A 22,030-nucleotide genomic window follows, 5' to 3' on the forward strand; every position below is an offset into this window, starting at 1 on the left:
AGCCTGAGGTCACAGCTTTTCTTCAGCACCCCAACCATGTTGGGGATCTATGAAGCAAGGTAACTTTATTTTGCTTCTATCAACTGTGCAACCTACTCCCCCCACTTCTCTACCTGGGAACTTTTGTGTGTGAGAGAGAATGTTTGCAGCAACCTAAACCATCCTTGAAGTCACCGTTATACCAGGAATGACATTGAAATCCTGGTACTGCTGACTCTACCTCCCAGTTGTGGGATTCCAGGCATGTGCCACTATGTTTGATCCATGCAATGCTGGGAATCCAGTGCGGGACCACCTGCATGCTGGGCACGCATTCTGCCATCTAAGCTACTTCCCTAGCTCTGTGCCTGGGATTTTTCATTTTTGGTTTGATTAGTGTCCCTTCACCGGTTGGTCTGAAGTGTTCACTACTGATTGGCTTTTCTGCAGCAACTCAAGAAATTCCTTCATGTTACTCAGTGGTTACTCGTAGAAAATTGTGTATCTTGTTTCAGTGAGATTTTGAGCCCAGTTGATGAACGGAAACAGGAATCCCAGTGTTATAAGCAGAAATGTAATATTGTTTGACCACAACAAAGATTGATGGGAGGCATAGGGGTATCCATTTGATGCATCAGCAGCCTGGCAGCTTGCTCCTTTCAAGAACAATTTTCATGACAAAATGATTATTATTTCATAAGAACAATCAAAGTCATGATGAAATCATGGCTGGTGGTTGGTCGGCTTTATTCAGTGGGTAAGTGGTGTAGGTCCTACATGGTTTAGCAGGGATATGACTGTCACAAATCATTGAACACTTACGGGTATTAATTTTTTAAAATTTCTCCAGAATACCTATGAAGGTATGAAGATTGTTATCTTACTGTGTCTCCAAAATTACTGTCTGTGACATAATAGGCGTTCAGAATACTGTAAGGGAGCAGCGCAGTTTTAAAAAAATGCCTGGTAGAGACAAAAGCTGGGGAGCGTCTTGCGGGGTGGGGTAACACAATGAACATGTGGGAGCATTCTTTAAAGTGTGGTGTCGGATGACATCAGGTTCCTGATGCAGTCTCTCTGACCTGACCTTGAGATAGGAAACTGGGAGAGACTATGTTTTGCCTTTAAAGGTGTGAGCATGGCTGTAGAATACTGTGAGGCCATGGGACCTGTGGTCCACATGCAGTTGCCATCATTCTCGGCTGTGTCCCCTTGCCCTTGTCCCTTTGTGGCACGCCTGCAGACCTCTACTGTGGTTTCAGCATTGGCTTCAGTGTGGGATTTTCTTCTGGCCATTGAAGCTCCTTCTTCTTCCTAGGCTGTATGCTGAAGTGCTGGTATGGAATGTTCTTTAGAACTTCCCTGAAGTTAATGACTAACAGGAGTGGGTGGAGAAGCTCAGGATCTTCAGCAGCTTAGACTCTAACTATCGCTCTGATAACTGGATTGAAGTTAGGTTCCCAACTTGGTCTGTCTGTGTTTTTTTTTTTTTCCTTCTAAGAAAAGTTCCTGCTCTTGAATAGATGTCCCAGGCTTTACTTCTGGGGAAACTCAAAACTGTGACATTCTAAATTCTGAAGACCTAAGTGGTAGGTGTTTTTGTTGCTACAAAGCACCACTAACCATGGCCCTTAAAAACTTAATAGAAAAATACGTGTGGTTTAATTCCTAAATAGTATGGATCTTTGAGATGACAGGGTAAATCTAAAAGACAGTTAAAAGTTCCACACTCAGAAAACCTTAGTGATAGTTGTTTCCTGGAAGATAGTCTTATGCAACCTGCAGGGCCACTCTGTCTCCTTAAACACGTGTTGTTTCTAAACTCAGTTTGCATGCACAGTGTTATCTTCTTTTTCCTTTTGACCTTGGAGCCTCTGGTTTGTACCTGCATCCTCATTGTCAGGTAACACTGCAGCATCTCCCAGCCTGGCCTTCAGAGTTGGATCCTTTAGAGTGAGTGGACGAGATGGTCCTTCTGCCTGGACTGCACAGTGTGCAGCCCTGAGAGCCATCATTGCACTGACTGACTTTTTCCATTTCTTCTTTGCAGATATCTCTGTGAGCCTGCTAACCCTTGTGGTTACCGCCTGTGGTCTTGCCCTCTTTGGTGTCTCTCTCTTCGTGTCTTGGAAACTGTGCTGGGTTCCATGGCGAGAGCGAGGCCTGTTCTCTGGTGGCAAAGACAACAACCAAGAGCCTCTTAACTACACAGACACAGAGACCAATGAGCAGGAGAACAGCGAGGACTTCCTAGACCCAGCCACACCCTGCCCTGACTCCTCCATGAAGATCAGCCACACTTCCCCCGACATTCCCCTTTCCACCCAGCCGGGTGACCAGGAGAACTGTGCCCATGCCATCCGTGTTCAGCGACAAGTCACAGAGCCAACGCCATCAGCTCGGTCAGTAATGCCCCTTCCTTTATGAATGCAAGGCAAGGACCACCCCACCTCCCCGTGTTTTGCCTGACTAGCTGAGGGTCCAGTAATCATTGAGATGTCCACTCAGTCTCAGAAACATGAAAACAGTACAACTCTGTGGCTCTTTGCTGAGCTAGAGCTCTACTTCGTTTCCATGGAATCCATAAAAGTAATGCTTGACATTACTCCCATGTCGTATACTTATTATTTTTATAAACAGTTCTAACATGGGTACAGTAAGGGAAATTTAGAATTAAGGAGGATGTATATTATCATGTACCCAGATCAGAATTTGGGCACTAGAATCTGAGCTGTTAGGTATTTTTCTTATGGTGTCCTCCTAAAGCCATCAAATTGACTCACTGTGCTTCTGACCTATGCTAGCATTCACAATAGGCTGACTTTAGATGCCACAGTTAAGTCTTGTCCACCCCCAGGCTTTCTAACAGTTGCAGACTGCTGGGAATGGGGATCCTATTGTCTGCATGCTGTGCGTTCCTCAGCAGTGGATAGCAAGAGTATACTGATTAAAACCCTGTGGACTCTGGCATGTTTTATTTGCATTTGCTGCTTTATTTGCATTTGTTGTGGTATTGAACGAATTGTGTAGCCTTCGTGTGTGTCCATTTTGGCTTCTGTAATAGAAGGATAGTAGAAATACCGACGTAGGAGTGGTTTTGATACGAAAGGGTAACACACACTTGCACAGATTTGCACTGGCACACTGTCACCTAGCCTTCCATGTCGCTGTTTTCACACAACTCTGCCGAGATGCTGAGGTTGAGCCGTTCCTCTTCCAAATGCCAAAGTTGTGCAAAGGTAACCAGTTCTAGTGACTGCATAGGAAACCTCATTTTTAATAAGGGATTTTAGGAAAGAAGACATGGGAATCAGCCTTTTAAAAAAAAAAGTAAAATATTTGCTCGAGTGATAGCCAGGGGAATAACATGTGCAGTTATTTTTTGAAAATATGAATATAGTTTGGAATGTTTTTTAAAGTTCTTTCTGTTCTCTAGAAATATGAATGATAATGAAGTTTATCCTAGAGACTGTACTCACTCACATTAAGTGTGGTAGAATATGACAGTTTATAGTCTGATTTTCCCCCAGAAACTTATTTTAGCATTATTTCCAGTTTTGTATCAAAAACCAAAACTTAAAATAGTCCTCTTTAAAGAAGCTGCTGTGTTTTCTTCTTGATTTCAGGAAAATCTCAGACTTCCTCACAAGGATTTCTCTTCAGACAGATAGAGTTGATATCACCATGGAGTTCATACAGTGGGACAGACTTATAATAAGATCTTTTTAGTGTCCCCGAGACCTGGAGCTGGTCATGTGGGTCACTACTCATGCAATTGCTCCTGCCTGGGTTCCCTGAGACACAGAGTGATAAAAATGTTCCTAATGGATTTGATCTGTACATAGTGCCCTGTAACTAACAAGCTGTCATCAGTGATATCCCTGGAATTATCACAGTGTTTATCCTAAAAATATTTAGATAGACTGGATAAAGAGATGTGTTTAAATAGAGGAAACCCATTGTTAGCATCACCATAGATCTGTGGAAACTCAGTAGAAGAAATTAAAAAGAAGAACAAAAGATTAATCCCTATAAAATGCATTTTATATTCAGATTATTTTAGATTTGAAGATAAGCAATTAAATTATCTTTCAAACAGTGAACACTGGGTTCAATAACAGCTGAACTGCCATCAGCAATCTAAACACTTTTCGGCTACATTTGACCCAGTATTAAGAATTTGCATTGTTATGCATTTAAAACATTCATACCTAAATTACTACTGATCTAGTTCCTTGCGTTCTTCCTGGAAATGTGCCTTTGTCTAGCAGTGATCCTCAAATTTATTAGCAACTGTTTTTAAGAATGTGCACACCTGAGCTCCAGGAAGCACAAGGACTCTGAATCAACAGCTAGGGAGCCTGTGTGGGACCAACGTAGGCCCCCTGCAGTTTGTGACAGTCTTGTAGCTTGGTCTGTTTGTGAGGCTCCTAGCAGTGAGATCAGGACCTGTCCGTGGCACTTTGCTGTCTTATGAGAACATGTTTCCCATGCTGGATTAGCTTGTCCAGCCTTTACAGAGGGGCAGGGGCTCAGTCCTACATCAACTTGATGTGTCATGCTTTGTTCAAGCCCATGGGAGGCCTGCTCCTTTCTGAATGGAGACAGAGGAGGACTGGGAGGATGGGGAGGGGGTAGATGAGAAGGAGGGGGGATGGGAGGAGAGGAGGGAGGAAAAACTTGTCAGTATATAAAATAAAGGAAAAAATGTTAATAATTTTTATTTTAAAAAAGAAAGTGGTACACACACACACAGAGAGAGAGAGAGAGAGAGAGAGAGAGAGAGAGAGAGAGAGAACACAAACTTTACTTGTGGAGAACCAAGGTATCATTCTCTCAGTGTCTAACTTGAGGAACCAATGAGTTTACTTATAGGAGCATGAGTGACCCCAAAGCAGCCACACCAGCAGAAAATCTCACTTTAGCATGGACAGTAACTTCCCATAACTACATAGAGGGGTGATAGTTCCATTGCTTCAGTTAACCTGCCACGGGCTAAATTCTCTAATACTTCCTAGGACCTTGAGGTCACGTGGAATTAGGTTAGAATTGCATACAGATGGCCAGAAGATGCAGAGGGAGAAGCAGGAACCTCTTAGGGTTCAAAGACCCTCTGTATCTTCTCCTGTGATGGAGCCCCAGTAGTTAACAAGCTGGATTTTAGGGGTCCTTATCTACTAGTCATATCTACTCTGCTGAAGATGATGTCTGTATGTGCTTAAAGGAAGTACTCTACAACACACACACACACACTTTTTACTGACAAAATGGAAAATGAATGAAATTTCCTTCCTTCATTCAAAAGATTGGTGTTTTTTTACGGCTCTGAGGACCACAGGAGCTTGGAAATGCTAGGTGTTGTCTTCTCACTGAGCTGCTTATGAAACCTTCTAAACCATTTGTAACATTCTGTTAAGTACCATGTTGTAAGGGATAAAGGTAGGTTCTGCTAAGATGACTCAGAATCTTCTTTTCCTGTTTTTGACCCCCTTTGCCTTCTCCCATGGTTTCCAGGACAGCTCCAAGGCCCAGTACACACAGTGTTCATGGTACCCTCCATGATGTCATGGTTGCCATAGCTTCTGCTGTAGCATTTACATAGGAAATGGCCACTTTACCTGGCCTCTTCTCCCTGGGAATGTGGGCTCACCTCGTTGTCTAAAGATGAACTATGCTTTTATCTTCAAAGAGTGTCAGCCAGGCAGTGTTGGCACACCCCTTTAATCCCAGCACTCGGGAGGCAGAGGCGGGTGGTTCTCTATGAGTTCCAGGCCAGCCTGGTCTACACTGAGATCCAGGACAGCCAAGGCCAAACTTGTTAAAATGCTGTGTCTGGTTAATTCAGTTACTGCTGCAACAACCAAAATTCTGTTAATTTTTTCCATCTGCGTGATGCCTTCCTTGAAGTATTGACCTAATAATATTTTGGGAATGTGGACATCTTACTTTTCTCAGAATTGTTAGATCAAAGCTTTCTAGGAAAGCTTGAATATATGAAACTTCCTGGATCCCCAAAGTAGAGGAAACCCAAATGCGATCTGCTCACTTTCCTTTCTTGACTAACACTTCGCCTTTATAACAGAACTGGTCACACCACAACTCCTCATCAGATCTGTGAAGGTCCTGCTTCCTCCTGCCAGGGCCACCGTGAAGCACAACGCTGGAGGTTACTGTTCACTAGGGCCCGGTAGAAAGCTCAGTGCTGTCAGCTACACATGCCTCCCCAGTTCCCTGTGGCATCTGAGCTTGTTCTTCCCTCAGCCACTGGTGCTCTCCCTCTTATCCTTACCGTCCGTGCCAGTGTGAGTGTGCCAGCTTAACCACCCTGTTCAGGAGGCTCGGGCACCCACCTGAAGGATATATTCTCTCTGCTGCCTCCCACTCCAGCTTCAAATGTTTTGTTTTTGCTCCTTCATGACATTCAACTCTATTTCCAAGTTGTCATTTGTTTCTTTATCACCCATCTTTCCTCTGTGAGCACAAACCATATCTGTTTTGTTTCTTTTTCTATGTCTAGTCCCTGGTACAGCTCTAGGAATAGCAAACCTTCTTCTAAGAATGGCTGACAGAATACACAGGCCAGCAACAGCCCACATTTCTCTTACAAGGATGACAAAGGTCAGAAGTAGAGATTACGTAGGGCCTTTCGTGGTGTGAGCCGGTCATTCACCTCAGGCTTCTGCTTATTAGAAGCCTTCCATGTCAACCTTTGAATTTATCTCTGAAGTAAGCAATCCATAGAGCCTTAGAAATGCCCTGCGGGGTTAAAGATGAAGATAACCCTGAGCCTTCACAGTTGGACCCCTTTATTGGTGACAACCCCAGAAAAGAGAACTGAGGCTGACCCTGTCATGACTCTGTAACATTCTTATTTTCATGGCTGGAATCGAACCGAGAGTCTCACACATGCTAGGCAAATGCTCTACCACGGCATTGTATCCCCAGCTCTAAGTGGCATGCTTCTAGTGAGTCCTGTTCTGGTACTGAGAACAAAAGATTTTGCATTATTCTTATCGTTATTTCTATGGATTTTAATAAATGGATGATTTTGAGAATGGAAGTTGCCTAGACCTCACTGAATTCCCATGAAACCCCAAAACTATATTTAAATGCATATTTCCATGCTAGTAATTGTGAGAAACTGTTTTATTCATGGCAATAATGCATTTACTGTACATAAATATGCACATTAAGCATCTGTTATGAGGAAAATTCTATAGTGGATACCAATATCTTTTCTAACAGGCAAAGAAAACTCTCTCCTCATAGGCCCCAAAGAAGGCCACAAGTCCCACAGGTTGGAATGCTCAAATCCTTAGAGGTTAATCTAGTAGGAATGCCAGATCTGTGGGGTCTGTGGGGCCTAGGCCTGCAGTGGTGAAGGCATGTCTAATCTGGGTACACTTGGGGATGGAATGAGATAGTTGATAAGAGCTACGTAAGAAAGAAAATGTATTTGAAAGTGACATCAAGGTTCAAGCTTGGGTCACTTGGGAATGGGTGGGAGGGAGAAAGCCACACTTCTAAGTATCTGCTGGTTCCAAGCAGATCCCTTCATCTTAACAATCTCATTCTTGAGAGAAGCCTGAAAACCTCAGATTGCCACACCTCCTTCCCTTGCAATGTGTGGATGTATCCCCCTGTCTAGGGTATCTCTTGTCTGTACGGTTAAGAACAAGCAACTCTTCTCTCCATTAAACCAAGTTTCAGGGGAGACTGGGGCCTTGTCTCACTATTTCTTTACTTTGTTGCCCACAAAGGTAGTTCTGAAGTTCAGTTTGCGTCCCCTTTTCTCCCTTTGGTCCCTGAAGCTTGTGGGGAAAGTCGATCAGGTTTCATCTCTGAGATGAGGTCACCAAGATGAAGGAACCTAGAAGAGTGTATCCATAGTTGCTCAGGAAATAAAAAATGGGTCCTAAGCACTGGATGCTAAGCACAGTAGGCTTAGCAAGGGGCTTTGGAGAAAACTGCTGGTACCACAGAGCTGAACATCCTTCCGGGAGAGCTGGGACCATGTTGAAAATTCAGTTGTTTTCCTTTGATGTCTCCAGTATCATTGAGAATACAGCTGGGGCAAAGCCAGCTCAACTTTTCTCTCTTCCTAGTTTCCTGAGCCAGAGCTTCCTTATCCTCTGTTCCTGGACTCTAACCTGTAGTCCGTACTTATCCCCACCTGTTATACTTCGGCGCTCTTGTAGAACTGTGTCTTCACCTCCCAGGCCAGGTCGCCTTCAGGACCTGCACTGGACTGTTTTGTTTCTCTGCACCTTTTCATCCACTATCTGTCTGTTCACGTTCTTGTCTGTTAAATTACAGTAAAGTCCTCTCTCCTTTCTAATGAAAATGGTTGGCACTGGGGGTGATACTTCGGGGACTGAACTTAGGGCTGGAACTGGTTAGTTTACGTTAAAGGAAAGGGGAGGAAGAAAAGCCCCTTTGCCCTGAGAGTTCTTTCCCCGCTTGCCTTATGGCTTGGGCTCAGTCCAAGGCTCAAATTCCTTCAGACATGGAAATATGGTTGCTAGTATATTACAGAAAAACTGTTCTACAAACTGTTCTAAATATCTTTGAATGCAGACATCTTCGACGCTCAGCTAAGGTCTGGGATAGCCAAGGGCAGTCTTCAAGTTATTTTCCTTGCCTCCTCCATCAAGAGAAACAGCATCTTCTGGCCCTGAAAGAATCAGACCTGGAGAAAGCTGAGATCTGCAACCCTGGCAGCCAGCTTCTCAGAGTCAGCAAGGCTTGTTTACAAAGGAGGCTGTCTCTCAATTCCTGGACCCATCATTCTTGGAACTTACCTTTTCCTCCCCAAGTTTGTGTGTGAGTGCATGCGTGCGTGCTCGTGTGTGTGTTTCACTGTTTAAGATTATTTTATGTGTTTGAGTGTTTGCCTCCCTGTATATATGTTCACTACCCATGTCTTTGGTACCCACAGTCACCAGAAGAGGATGCTGGATCCCCTAGAACTGGAGTTACAGATGGTTGTGAGTCACAGCAGGGGATCGAGGAACTGTACTCTTCAAGTGCAGCAAGTGCTTTTAACCTTTGAGCCATCTCTTCATTCACTGTGTGCATTAAGCCCTGAGTACAGCACTCCTCAGACCTACTCAGAAGACTGTATTTTAGACAAATTCCTCCTTACCACAGCCACTAAATGTTACAGTGTTGTGCAGAGACACTACAATTCTAGACTCTCTCTAGGGAACCTCTCATTTACTGTACTGGACGTTATTCGGAACCAGGGTACCCGGTGAGGGTCGTGTGGGTTAGAACACTGTCCTCTGTCTTTCCTATTTGTTTAAGACTTGCCTCTTCTCCTGCTTCCATCTGAGTACCCCATGAGAGCTATGGGATATTGATTTTCCATTTCCTTTACCTCATCTTCTCCTCTGAGTCCCTAGGGCAGCCTTCCTGCTCTGATTTCTCAGCCCACAGAGTGCTATCCATTATGCAGGGAAGCTGTGAGTTATACCGCTTCTCTGGCTCCTTGGACCTCTCTATTCTATGTGTATGCCACTCAGACACAGAGACACATACATCCAGAGACACATGCATACACACAGACGTACACACAAACACGTATGCACACACAGAGACACACAAAGATAGGCACACATGGTCTCATAGAAACAGAGATATATATGATGTATTTGCAATATACACACACAGAGAGATTTAATCTACTACTCTACAGTGAGATTCAACTATTTTCCTACTAATAATCTGGGAGAGAAATTTTAGCAGGCATGAATTAACATGTATTTGTTGTGCAATAATATTCATTTTTGTGACTGATTTTTTAGAAGAATATTTAGAGAGTGTATGTGTGATTTTTCAGGATATTTAGAGAGAGTGTATGTGCATGCATCCATGCTTCTGTGTGTGTGTGTGTGTGTGTGTGTGTATGTATATACCATGTACATGTGTGGTACCTGAAGAGGTCAGAAAAAGGTATTAGAGCCCCTGAAACTGGAGTTACAGAAGATTATTGGCTGCAACATGCTGGGAATCGAACCCAGGTACTCTGCAAGAACAGCCAATGCTCTTAACCACTGAGCCACAGCTCCATCCCCTTAACTCAGATTTTTGTATGTTCAAAGCAAGCCCTTTACTGATGCAATTTGTTTTGGAATTTGGAATAAGGAACTTCCTGCACCTTCTCAGGGAATGAGATTTTGCTTCTGCCTCTGAAGCAGAAATGTCTCCATAATGCCCTCTCCAGTCCATTCCCTTTGCCATCTGGCAATCCCTTGTGGTTAGGAAGAGCCAAACGTGTAATACTAATCTCTTCAGATTTCATGACTAAGAGAACAGGTATGTTGAGCAGAATTTGCTTCACTGCTAAGAAGGCAATTCTGTTTATCTTAAATTTAAATTAAAATGTGCTCCATATGATAGTTCCACAGACATGGGTGCAGACAACTTTTTTCTGTGATGACTCTCCATCCAGAACTATAAAAGCATGAAGGTAACCTGCTATGCACGGAGTCTTCTTAGCAGAAACCCAGCAAGAGTGTAGCACAGTGCTGCTCAATCAGACTCAAGTCCTGAGTAGAAGCCCTCAGTGGCTGTCTCCGAGAAGGGGGTCTCACTTGCCATATTGTCAAGCATGATCTTGAATATGTGAGCTTCCTAACCTCTACCTCCTGCATTAGGATGATAGGCATGCCCCAATGTACCCAACTTTAAGTTGTGCTGAAGATTGAACCCGGTGCTTGGCATGTGATAGGCAAGTACTCTATCCACTGAACCATATCCCAAGGCCATATACACTGTCTGTTAAGAGAGTGGTTTTATTTCATAAACAGTACCACTAACTATTATCACCTATTAGTCCCATGAACTAGTCCTTAGCCAGAATGGAATAAAGTAGCTTTTACTGCAATATGGACTTCTGAATCTAACTTGGAAAGAAGGATGAAAAGCAGATAGACATGGGACTGATACCCTCATCTCTTCTGGTTTCTGTCTAGGGCAGGATGATTGTTAACTCTGTGCCTGTCCCTCTTGCACACAAAGGCCAGCAGGGCAAGCTTAAAGCCTTTTCTTGCTCCACAGTGGCTCCACTTCTGGATAAGGGAGTGACCTGGCTACACTAATGGACAGCCAGGTTGACCACTTAAAAGCATCTCCTGCCTTTCTGACCTCCTCTAAATCACCTTTCGCACTGTGGATGTCTCTAGGAGAAATCATAATCTGCAGCAGTGCCTTCAGACTGTACAGTCTTGTATGCTTGGGAAATTTTGAACCTGGGATATGTCTGCTCGCTGTGCGCTGCACTGAGTGACAGGTACAAGCTGGCAGTTCTGTGACAGCAATCTTGGGCTGCTATGTGGGTGATTAGTGATCAGGGCGCTATGTTAGGATGCATCAGGATGCCTGCGTGACAACATCTGAGCTATAAAAAGGAGAATGGTTTAAAACATGTTTTGGGTCTATAGATCCCATTTTCACATGGTTATTTCATGAGGGAGTCGGGAAGGGAAGGCAAGGGAAGGGAAGGGAAGGGAATGGAAGGGAAGGGATTTAAAGGAAACATTAGGGAAACTTCTGTCTCATGTTTAGAGGTGAAGACTGACTCCATTAGCAAAGTCTAATTTGCTAATATCAGTATCTAGCCTTCCTTAATTTATCTCTAATTTATGGTAGCTCATCTTTAATTTTTTTTCTCAATGGTGTTTATTTCAGAAGTGAAGCCTCTGGGGCATAGAGAAATGTGTCAGCAGTTAGAGTACTTGCTGCTCTTTCAGAGGACTAGAATTTGGGGCAAGCAGCCATACTAGGTAGATGACAACAACCGACAATCTAGCTCAGAGGATGTGACACCCTCTTCTTCTGGCTTTTCTGGACACCCTTAGACATGTGTACACACATACAAATAATAAATTTATAGAAAGAAACCTCTCACTTGTTGATAACCCATGTGGAACAACAGTGTCTTCTCTATCCTGACAGAGGCCCCAGTCACAAGCACAATCTCTTGCAAGCATGCATACCCCTGTGCTGTTAATCTTTACAATAGTAAAAACCTCTGTTTTCACAATGAAATAATTTTTCTGAACCAGTAAGAATTTGTGTCCTTATAAAGCTATAAACCAGTAGTAGACATTTCATGTAATATAGAGAAAGATATCTTTAGTTTGGTTGGTTTTTGCAGCGTAGGCTGGCTCTGAACTCAGTGGTAACATTGCATCTCTGCCTCCCAAGTGCTAGAATTACAAGCATCAGCCACCACCACACCTAGCTTGAGAAATATCCATTCTTTCTAACACGACACATAGCCAATTATTTTGGCGATATTATCTAAAGGTGAGTAATTTTCTTCTTCAAGAAGCTTGTTCATGCAAATCTTCATATCCTACCAGCCAGATAGGCTCTGATGCACATTAGACCATTTAGAAAGTACATAAAAACCTTTAACACTCTTGGATCATGTGCTTTTAAGTTCGTTTCCTGATACCAAGCTTCAAATTTTAGCCTAAAACTGTAGGGAGCAGCTTTGGTCACATCAGTCCCATGATGAGCATTTTGAGTTTAGGACAAAAAGACAAAGAAAGACCAATAGAGATAAGACACTTCTCCGATATAACAGCACACTGACATTCCAGGAACACGTTTCTGAAAGACAGACAGCAAATGAGGTTATAACTCTGCTGTGTCTGCTCTTCATTTAAGGCACAACTCAATCCGAAGACAACTCAACCTGTCGAACCCGGACTTTAATATCCAGCAGCTTCAGAGGCAAGAGCAGTTGACTGGGATTGGTAGAATTAAACCAGAATTATATAAGCAGCGGTCACTGGACAATGACGACGGGAGGAGGAGTCACAGCAAAGCTTGTGGGAAACTGAACTTCATTTTAAAATATGACTGCGACTTGGAACAGCTTATCGTGAAGATACACAAAGCCGTCAATCTGCCTGCCAAGGACTTCTCTGGGACTTCAGATCCTTATGTCAAGATCTACTTGCTTCCTGATCGGAAAACAAAACACCAGACTAAAGTTCACAGGAAGACCCTGAACCCTGTATTTGATGAGGTGTTTTTATTTCCTGTTCCCTACAATGACCTTGAAGCACGGAAGCTTCACTTCTCTGTGTATGACTTTGACAGGTTCTCTCGCCATGACTTGATTGGTCAAGTGGTGGTGGACCACTTCTTCGACTTGGCTGATTTCCCCAGGGAGTGCATCCTTTGGAAGGATATCGAGTATGTCACTAACGTGAGTCTAGCATTGCTTCGTTTGGGGTGGAGGGATTGCTTCTTAGTTTTCAGGGAAACAGACTCCTTACATATTTCTCCAGATGCTCTTTGTGTGTCTGGAGCCATTGGTTTATAAACAACATTGATTTTGATATATATACAAGAATAATTTGCAAAAACCCGTGAAGGAATCACTTTTCCTGCTCTCTGTCAGTCCTCACAACATTTTCTTGAGAGCTCTCTCGGGTTATACTAACTGGGTCCTGGCATCTTGTACACTGTATTGTACAGCTGACAGTCCATCACCTGGTTGGCAGCACCAAGTCCATGCCTTGGTTCTCCTACTGGTTCGGCAGTGCTTCCAAGATCAGATCCTCAGTTTTAATCCTGAGCCTGGGAGTGCTTGAGAAGACTGAGCATTGTCATTTCAAACATAAAACTCATTAATTAAAATGATAAGAAAGCCAGTCTGAAAAGATGGCTAAACTGTTGCACAAATGGTCGGGTTTCATGTCAGACTTAGGAGAGGAGGCAGAGATTCTATGTAGCCATATTTACATTTCGATGGCGCCCCATGGGATGCTTTTACACCATTTGCATCCTTGTCACTCCCTGCTGAGCCTTCCTGAAGCTCCAGGCTGAGCAAAACTGGACTTTCTCAGGGAACTGATGCTTTCAAGATACCTGATCAGTTTCCCTGAGGCAACTCTTGGTGCCTTTACTTGAGACCAGAGTTGCCCTCCTCACCTTTGCATCACTATCTGGTTCAGGCACTGATTCAACTTGGATTGAGCCTTGGGGGAATGAAAGACTCACTCTGCTAAAGAAGAGGACCCCGAGGTCTTTACCCCAGGACCAAATACCCGCACTGTACTCTTCAGGCCTCAGATATATTTATGATCTGGGGCCTTCCTCAGACCTTAAAGGTCCCCTCCACATGCCCTAAAGTACCTGTGCCAACTTTGCCATGCTATCTATGTAAGGAAAGTGTGGCCAAGGTCATAGTGGCTCCATCTTCCTGTCTGGAAAGAGGAGAAGGTGTAGAGAATAATTTGGGATATCATGAAAGGAACAGACCTCTTCACCTTGAGAAAGTATACCATTTGTAAACTCAAAATTGCATGCTGGGGAGAGCAAGGATTATCTTCAAATCCCAGCAGACAATATCAAAAGGCAACTGAGGAGGCTTAAACAAATGAAATAGAAATGGTGTTCATCATAGGGAAGATTTATTGTTTCCAGAATAGCACTTCCTGGGCCATTTAACAAATCTCTATGGGTAGAGAAGCCAACCATGATGATGAGCCCTGATGAAGTCTTGATCTCGGGTTTGAGTAGGGAGGCCTTGTTCACGCCATCCACACAGACTCTTTGTAAGGTTCTGGCATAGTCATCAACTAGCTAGAGGAGTTCTGGGAAGCTCAGTGGGATCTGGATGTTCCCATCTAGGTGTTTTGCAAAGAGAGCATCAGCCTGTACACAGAGGCTGATCACAGTCCAGGTGAGGCAGGTCCCTGGTGGAAACATCTCCTCACTCCTGTGGGACAGGAGTAGGGTATCAGGCTGCGGAGATCTTCTAGCTATGAGATGAGTACCATTGTAGCCCTCTTCCAGAACTAAAGGTTTCTAGATCATTGTTGGAAAATTCTGGATGGCAAAAGAGTTAAGAAGAATGCATGTCTCATCATGAAACATTTACCCAGGCTTTAGGATGTCCATGGGAGAGGGGAGGTGCTTTGAGTGGAATTACAGACTCTTTCATAATCTTTCTCATATTGTTTAATGTGACTGTGTCCAGAAACTGAGAACAGAGATTCTTTTTTTTTATTGATTTTATTGAGCTAGTTACTTTTCTCTGCTTCCCTCATTTCCTTCCCCCCCCCTCCCTTTAGCCTTCTCCCATTGTCCTCATGCTCCCAATTTACTCAGGAGATCTTGCCTTTTTCTACTTCCCATGTAGATTAGATCCATGCATGTCTCTTTTAGGGTCCTCATTATTGTCTAGGTTCTCTGGGATTGTGAGTTTGTAGGCTGGTTTTCTTTGCTTTATGTCTAAAAACCACTTATGAGTGAGTACATATGGTATTTGTCTTTCTGGGTGTGGGTTACCTCACTCATTATGATGTTTTCTAGATCCATCCATTTGCCTGCAAATTTCAAGATGTTATTATTTTTTTCTGCTGTGTAGTACTCCATTGTGTAAATGTACCACATTTTGCTTATCCATTTTTTAGTCAAGGAGCATTTAGGTTGTTTCCAAGCTCTGGCTATGACAAACAATGCTGCTATGAACACACTTGAACACATGTCCTTGTGGCATGATTGAGCATCTTTTGGGTGTATACCCAAAAATGGTATTGCTGGGTCTTCAGGAAGGTTAGTTTCCTAATTTTCTGAGAAATCACCATACTGATATCCAAAGGGGCTGTACCCATTTTCACTCCCATCAGCAATACATGTTCACTAAGATTTGCTTTAGTAATGCAGAAGCATGAAATGCCATGTGTATAATATGTGCCAGCAGAACAATGAGAAAATGGTTAAACAAGCAGGCATGAGACCACCAGCGTGAAGAAGAGCCCATACCGTACTTTTACCCTTGGTGTTCTGTTCCCATAGTGCCTTCCACTACCCTGAATTTTACTTACATTGTGACAAGTGTGTGTGTGTGTGTTGAAATTTTGTTCCTACTTTTCATAGCTCTTCTTTGACTTACCATTTTTTACGCTCAACATTAATTATAACATTTAACAACAGAGAAGTATGCAGTGGATGTGGTTTCATAGTATATAGAATTTAGTTATTCTAACTTATGACAAATATTCTTTTTGGAAAGATTTTATCGATTGATTTTTATTTTATGGGTAACTATTTTGGTTGCACGTATGTCTGTGCCTGGTACCTAGAAGGCCAGAAGGGTGTCAGAACTGAAGGTACAGGCAGTTGAGTGTCACTATGTGGGTCCTGGAAACTGAGCCTGGGGCTTCTGCAAGAGCAGTAAGTGTCCTTAACTATGGAGACATGGTTCCAGCCCCTTAGCATTCTTGCATTGATGACATTCAGGTTATTAATTGCTTGTGATTCAGAATAGAATAACAGAATGGTTTTATGTTTGTCTAACGGTTCACATGTACCACAGTTTTTTAGAGTGTATTCCCTGTTGAAGTTAAGATACAGGTGTTCAACATTTCCAAGTACTTACAAGGCCATTTCCACGGAGGCTGCTCAAATGGATGCCCCTCCTGGTGAGATGCCACCATTCCCAGTGCTCCACTTTCTCACCAACTCTTGCTCTCCTCCTGCTGGTTAGGGTGTATGTGTGTCCATGTGAAGTGGCGTATGACTGCTTTCTTCTTGGCTGCAAGGTTGACCATATTTTTATGTGTTTGTCTTCCTTGTGAGGTGCTTATTTTGCACACTTTTCTGCTGTTTTCTCTTCCATGGCAATCTAAGTTCTTTGTTTAGTCTGGATGCAAGCCTATGTTAGCTATATGTTCTGTACCTCCTGTCAGTTTATGGGAGTATGTATACTTACTGTGGTGACTTATTGTGATTTTTATTTGTGTGTGGAGGGTTGAATAAGTATTTCCATTTGCCAACTACGGAGGTCAAAGGACAACTTTGAGGAGCTGGTTCTTGCTTTATATCTACTAGGAAGAGCAAGGTCTCTTTGGCTTTGTGCCTGAGCTTCATACTCTACATCTCTAGGTTTGCCTGCCTTTGAGCCTGTCTCCCATCTCACTGTAGAAGTGTTGAGACTGCATACACCTTCAAACTGCACATGTTGCCAATTACTCTTATTCCATAATGCACCTTCTTTTAGTTCAGTTTCCACTGATACTTGATTTTTTGCATAATATTTAGAGCCGTATTGTCAACCAAAAAAAAATCTTTTTTTAGTATCTAAAACCATCAGTATAAGAACCAGATCAAAGGAAAATATAGTTTTGTTTTTAAAGTTAGATTTTCTCTCTTTCATTTTCAGCTTGTTTTGGCCATATGCCGATATAGTTCTGTAGTCTTCCCAGGGACTCTGGATCCTCAATTAAGCTGAAAGTATTTCTACAAAGCATTTGTTCAGCCCTGTCATGGCATTGCCTGTTATGTTCTAGAGACGTTGGGTAAAGCATTTGCCTAGTATGAGCAAAGGTTTATTCTCATCTAATTTCAGAGTATGTGAAATCCATGGGGCAGTTTACTGATGTGGATGTCTTTTTGTATATGTGTTGCTTTTATTGGTTGATGAATAAAGCTGTTTTAGCCGATGGCATTGCAGAGTAAAGCCAGGTAGGTAGGCAGGCAAGCAGGAGAGAGAGAGAGAGAATGAATATGAATAGGTGGAATCAGGAGATACCATGTAGCTGTCGAAGGAGAAAGAAGCTGAATCCTTACCCATAAGCCACAGCCTCATACTGCTACATAGATTAATAAAAATGGATTAGTTCAAGATGTAAGAGCTAGCTAAAAATATGCCTGAGTAATTGGCCAAACAGTATTGTAATTAATATAGTTTCTGTGTGATTATTCAGGTCTGAGCAGTTGGGAAACAAAAGAACAGTCTCTGCCTACAGCTCACAGAAGTACACATCTCTGTATTGACAGTGTTCTTTCCATTTATGTCGTCTTTAGTTGAAGCCTACCCTCAGGCTTTGTGGTTTTCCTACATAAAGTTCTGGCTAGACTCTTGTTGGATTTGTAGTTAGCTATGCCTTTTTGTTACCATAAGTGGTAACTTGTAAAATAGCATTTTCTGACTACTATAGATATATAAGTGAAATTTTGTATGTTTCTCTTATAAAATTCTTAATTCTTATAGGTGCTACTGAATTTTCTCCATAAATAATCGCTTATATATGAATTATGATGGCTTTCCTGCTTCTTGATCTATCCTATTTATGTCTTATACTACTATTTTTGATTTTGTTGTCATTTGTTAATGTACAAACTATGTCATCCAGTAGAGTATGAACTAGTAAATATGGGAGCAGACATCTTTGACTTCTTGCATATTTTAGACAGAATGTCTTTACATTCCTAGAGAGTATGGTTTTTCCTAGAGGAATTCTGCGGGTCCCTTCATCATATTCAGGATGCATTCCTCTGCCAAGGATGATATCTCACACCGTCAATTCCAGCATGCAAGAAACTGAAGCAAGAGAATTACAAATCTGAAGCCATCATGAGCTGCATAGGAAAACCCTGTGTTAAATAAAAAGTCTCTCATTGTTCCTAGTAGACTGAGTTACATTAGAAAGCATGTCCCTCTCTCAAATGCTGTGATTTTGAGAGAGTCTTTAATTATAGTTTTCTAATTTTCACTAGTCCCATAATCCTACATTCATCCAAACTTGCTCTGACGTGTTGTCTTCTTCTGTATGCTGCAGAGTGCAGTTTGTGTTCTACATTGTTGCATGGGAATGGTTCATAAAGTTCTCCTCATGTGCTATTCTTGTTTGTTCTGAGAGCAAGGTAGTTTTTACTTCATCACCTTAGTTGGAGGAGTATTTTGGACCTTCCAGTCATTCCTGCTTGGTGCTTCTGGTGACCTTGAAGTTTTTACTTCTCTCTCCACACTGGAGAGACTCCCTTGCTGTCTGGCATCTCCTGAGGATCAGACCACAAGGAAGTGAAGAGAGTGAAACCGTGAGGTCTGTTTCTTGGAATGTCCTTAGACTAGCCATAACCTTCTTTCAAACCTGCTTCTCCCAAATGTGTTTTCATTTTAAGATTATTTTTTGAAGGTTACTTTTCAGGAAATAAAAATTTAGGAGAAAGCCGGGCGGTGGTGGCGCACGCCTTTAATCCCAGCACTCGGGAGGCAGAGGCAGGCGGATCTCTGTGAGTTCGAGGCCAGCCTGGTCTACAGAGCTAGTTCCAGGACAGGCTTCAAAGCCACAGAGAAACCCTGTCTCGAAAAACTAAAAAAAAAAAAAAAAAAAATTTAGGAGAATAAAACTCTCTGTTCCTTTGATTTGGGCAATGTGAAGCTATCATTCCATGGTTGCCTAACTTCCTTTTTAAAGTCAATATTTAGTGTGCCATTTTACTTCGTATGTCAATTTTCCTTTTTTATTGATCTCCAGATCTTCCTTTCCTCCTTAGTGTTCTATACTTTATTTATAACATTGTTAATTAGGCATTTCTTTTTGTTTATCTTGGTTGAGTATAGTCCTGAATCTGAGCATCTTTTCTCAAATCAGTTCTGGAAAATTTTAAGCCATTTATTTTTTTTCATTATTTAAACATTTTGTGTTTGTCTAATTTATTTGATTACCTTCCCCCCTCATATACATACCAATATATAGGTACTATACATGTAGAAATGTATACATGAATGTATTTCACAGTTTCATGCATATTTTCTTTTGTATTTGGTTCCTCATGGCTCCAATTGAGATCTAGGCAGCCCTCGTTCTTTTCCTTGGTATTTCTATTGGCTAACAACTCATCAGGTCTTACTGCTTATTTTATTTGTTACTATAAGTTTGTCTGGCTTAAAACTTTACAGAAATTTCAATGTGTGCTTTAAAATACATTCCTTCAACCATGATTTAAGATTGTGCCTGTAAGATGTCAAGATGACCACTTTAAGCTAAATGCTGAGCTTTAGAGTTTTGAGTGGTGGGCAGTTTGTATTATCAGTTGGAAACTGGTTATACCAATGGTTTTCCTCCTTTTTCTAGGTGAATTCCAAGACAGGATATACCCTCACTATCTACTGTTTCAGTCATCTTAAACAATGTGACTCTTGGGCTTTAGGAACCAAGCCTTAGGCAGGACTGTCTCACAGTCCTTTGAATCCCAGGAGCTACACACTAGAGCACATTCCACTCCTTCCAACCTCCAGGGCCTACTTATGTCGATGGATTCAAAGTTATTGTTTCTAGTGACTGAAAAATTTTATTTCTTCTTCATTAGCTCTGCTGCACACTGAGAAGGATTTTATAAGCTAGTGTTATTACTTACCTGGAGGCGGTTTTTTGAACATTTGCCTTAATGCTGGGAACTGCCATACTGCCTGAAGATTGTTTTTAAAAATGCTTCTTTTTTGCTTATACTAACTGAATATCCATTTATTATGTTCATTTTGCCATCTAATAAAACTATACAAATCCTACAATCTAAACTTTTAATTTGTCAGGTGAACCTTAGAAGGATGCCCCAGTAAGAGATTCAGCCAGGGATTTATAACTGGACAGCAGCTGAGTGGGAATTGGGATTCCTTTGCAGCGGTCACTCTATTTAGTTCACATGATGGGATTTGTTGGTTTATCTCTCTGTCCTCTTCGCCTGCTAACTCCACCAAGCTCTTGTGTCCCATCTTAAAAGACGAACGTTCTAAGTCCTGGATTGGGAAAAGTCTTTCTGTATTTCCCTTCCCTGTCACTCTGTACTTCAAGCATTACATACACTGTTTTCTTCTGTGCATTTGTTAAGTTGTATTTCTTCCTGGTCAACTATGATGTTAAATGCAGAAGCCAACTTGTTCTTGACTGGTACCCTACCTCCATGATAGTGTCTAAAAATAAGGTCTATAAGATTTCTCTCATGAACTAGGATCTCACTATGTAGACCAGGCTAGCCCAGCACTGGTAATCCCCTGCCTCAGTCTCCTGAGTATTGTGATTACAGGTGTGTACCACATGATAACTCAAGTCCATCTTTTATCTTACTAGAATAGTGAATAAAATGAAGTTCCTGTGAAGGCTTCATTTGGTCAGGCTTTAGGGATACTGGACGTGAAGGTGTTATGTAAAAGTAAACCCGTGAACCAATTAATCTCTATTAAGTTTTTATTCCTTTGGAGAGAGTGTGAGATTTATAAATACTCACATTGAAATAAAACTTAATCTTCATGCTTTCCTGGATGAATAAAATTGGAATTATTGAATATAAAAATGATAGGTTTTAATCTCAGCCATGGAAATCAGATCAGTAATAATATAATGGACCTTGGTGGAGATTTTTCTTAGTCAAGAGAGAGAGGGCAGATCCTGGCAGGAGGTCAGAATTCAGGGAGCCTGTGTTTGGTGCTCAGCAGAAACAGTGACTGTCAGGCCCATGCCCTTGGCATTTATTACTGGCACAAAGGCAAACAGGCCTGAGACACATCAGAAATCCTTCTTGGTGCTCTGCTTCTTAGCTGGTGACTCAGAGGTTCTCTGTGGTCTGCTCGGACTCTTCCCAAGAGAGGGTGTCACAGATCTTACCTGGTGACAGAGAAGTTAGGAGAACCCCATTCTGCCAACATGGATAGATTGCATTCAGAAAGGGGCGTATTACAACATAGGTCATTAAGTCATTAATACTTTAAAAACTATGTTTTCATTAAGTTTTACTTACTAAGCCATTTTCAGCAATTTGTAGTAGTCAGTTTGGGAATTTCCCTATATTTCCCATGAGCATTAGACCATTTCCCGATCTGAGAGCGATGGGTATGTAGTTCTGCTGAGGCAGGAAAGGATGTCAGGGATGTCTATCTGTGCGTGTTCTGTGTGGCTGAATGCAGGTGAGGCGGGCACTCTCCAATCAGAGCTTACTAGTGGGAATGGACATCATCCCATTTTTCTGCAATACACAGGCAATGATCATACGGTTTTCCAACTGTGTCATATCTAAGGTATGCTAGTAGATGGTGTCACCAGGCTGGAGGATGGGACCCAGGGGAGAAAGGATAGCTGACCTGTAGCATTTGCTGATTCCTGTGTTGTAGTTACTCCCAGCAAGCCTGATTTCAGGTTGCCAGTGTGACATCACCAAAAGGCAAGGTTGGGGGGAAGATTGGCTTTTCTAGCTGGTTCCAGATGATGACACCTTCTCAGGATATCACCACACATGGGACTAA

The 22,030-nt window shown here is 42.2% G+C and overlaps 1 protein-coding gene across 1 annotated transcript in view; it reads left to right on the plus strand.

Annotated features, from left to right (window-relative positions):
• The window catches only part of Syt9 (synaptotagmin 9), a 166,270-nt gene that overhangs the window by 48,968 nt on the left and 95,272 nt on the right, over nt 1-22,030 (plus strand). The window contains exons 2-3 of the mRNA XM_075971817.1: nt 2,030-2,381; nt 12,658-13,204. Coding sequence (XP_075827932.1) covers nt 2,030-2,381; nt 12,658-13,204 — 899 coding nt within the window. The remainder of the gene's footprint in view (nt 1-2,029; nt 2,382-12,657; nt 13,205-22,030) is intronic.

Source organism: Microtus pennsylvanicus, chromosome 5, assembly GCF_037038515.1.
Source record: "Microtus pennsylvanicus isolate mMicPen1 chromosome 5, mMicPen1.hap1, whole genome shotgun sequence".
Taxonomy (NCBI): Eukaryota; Metazoa; Chordata; class Mammalia; order Rodentia; family Cricetidae; genus Microtus; species Microtus pennsylvanicus.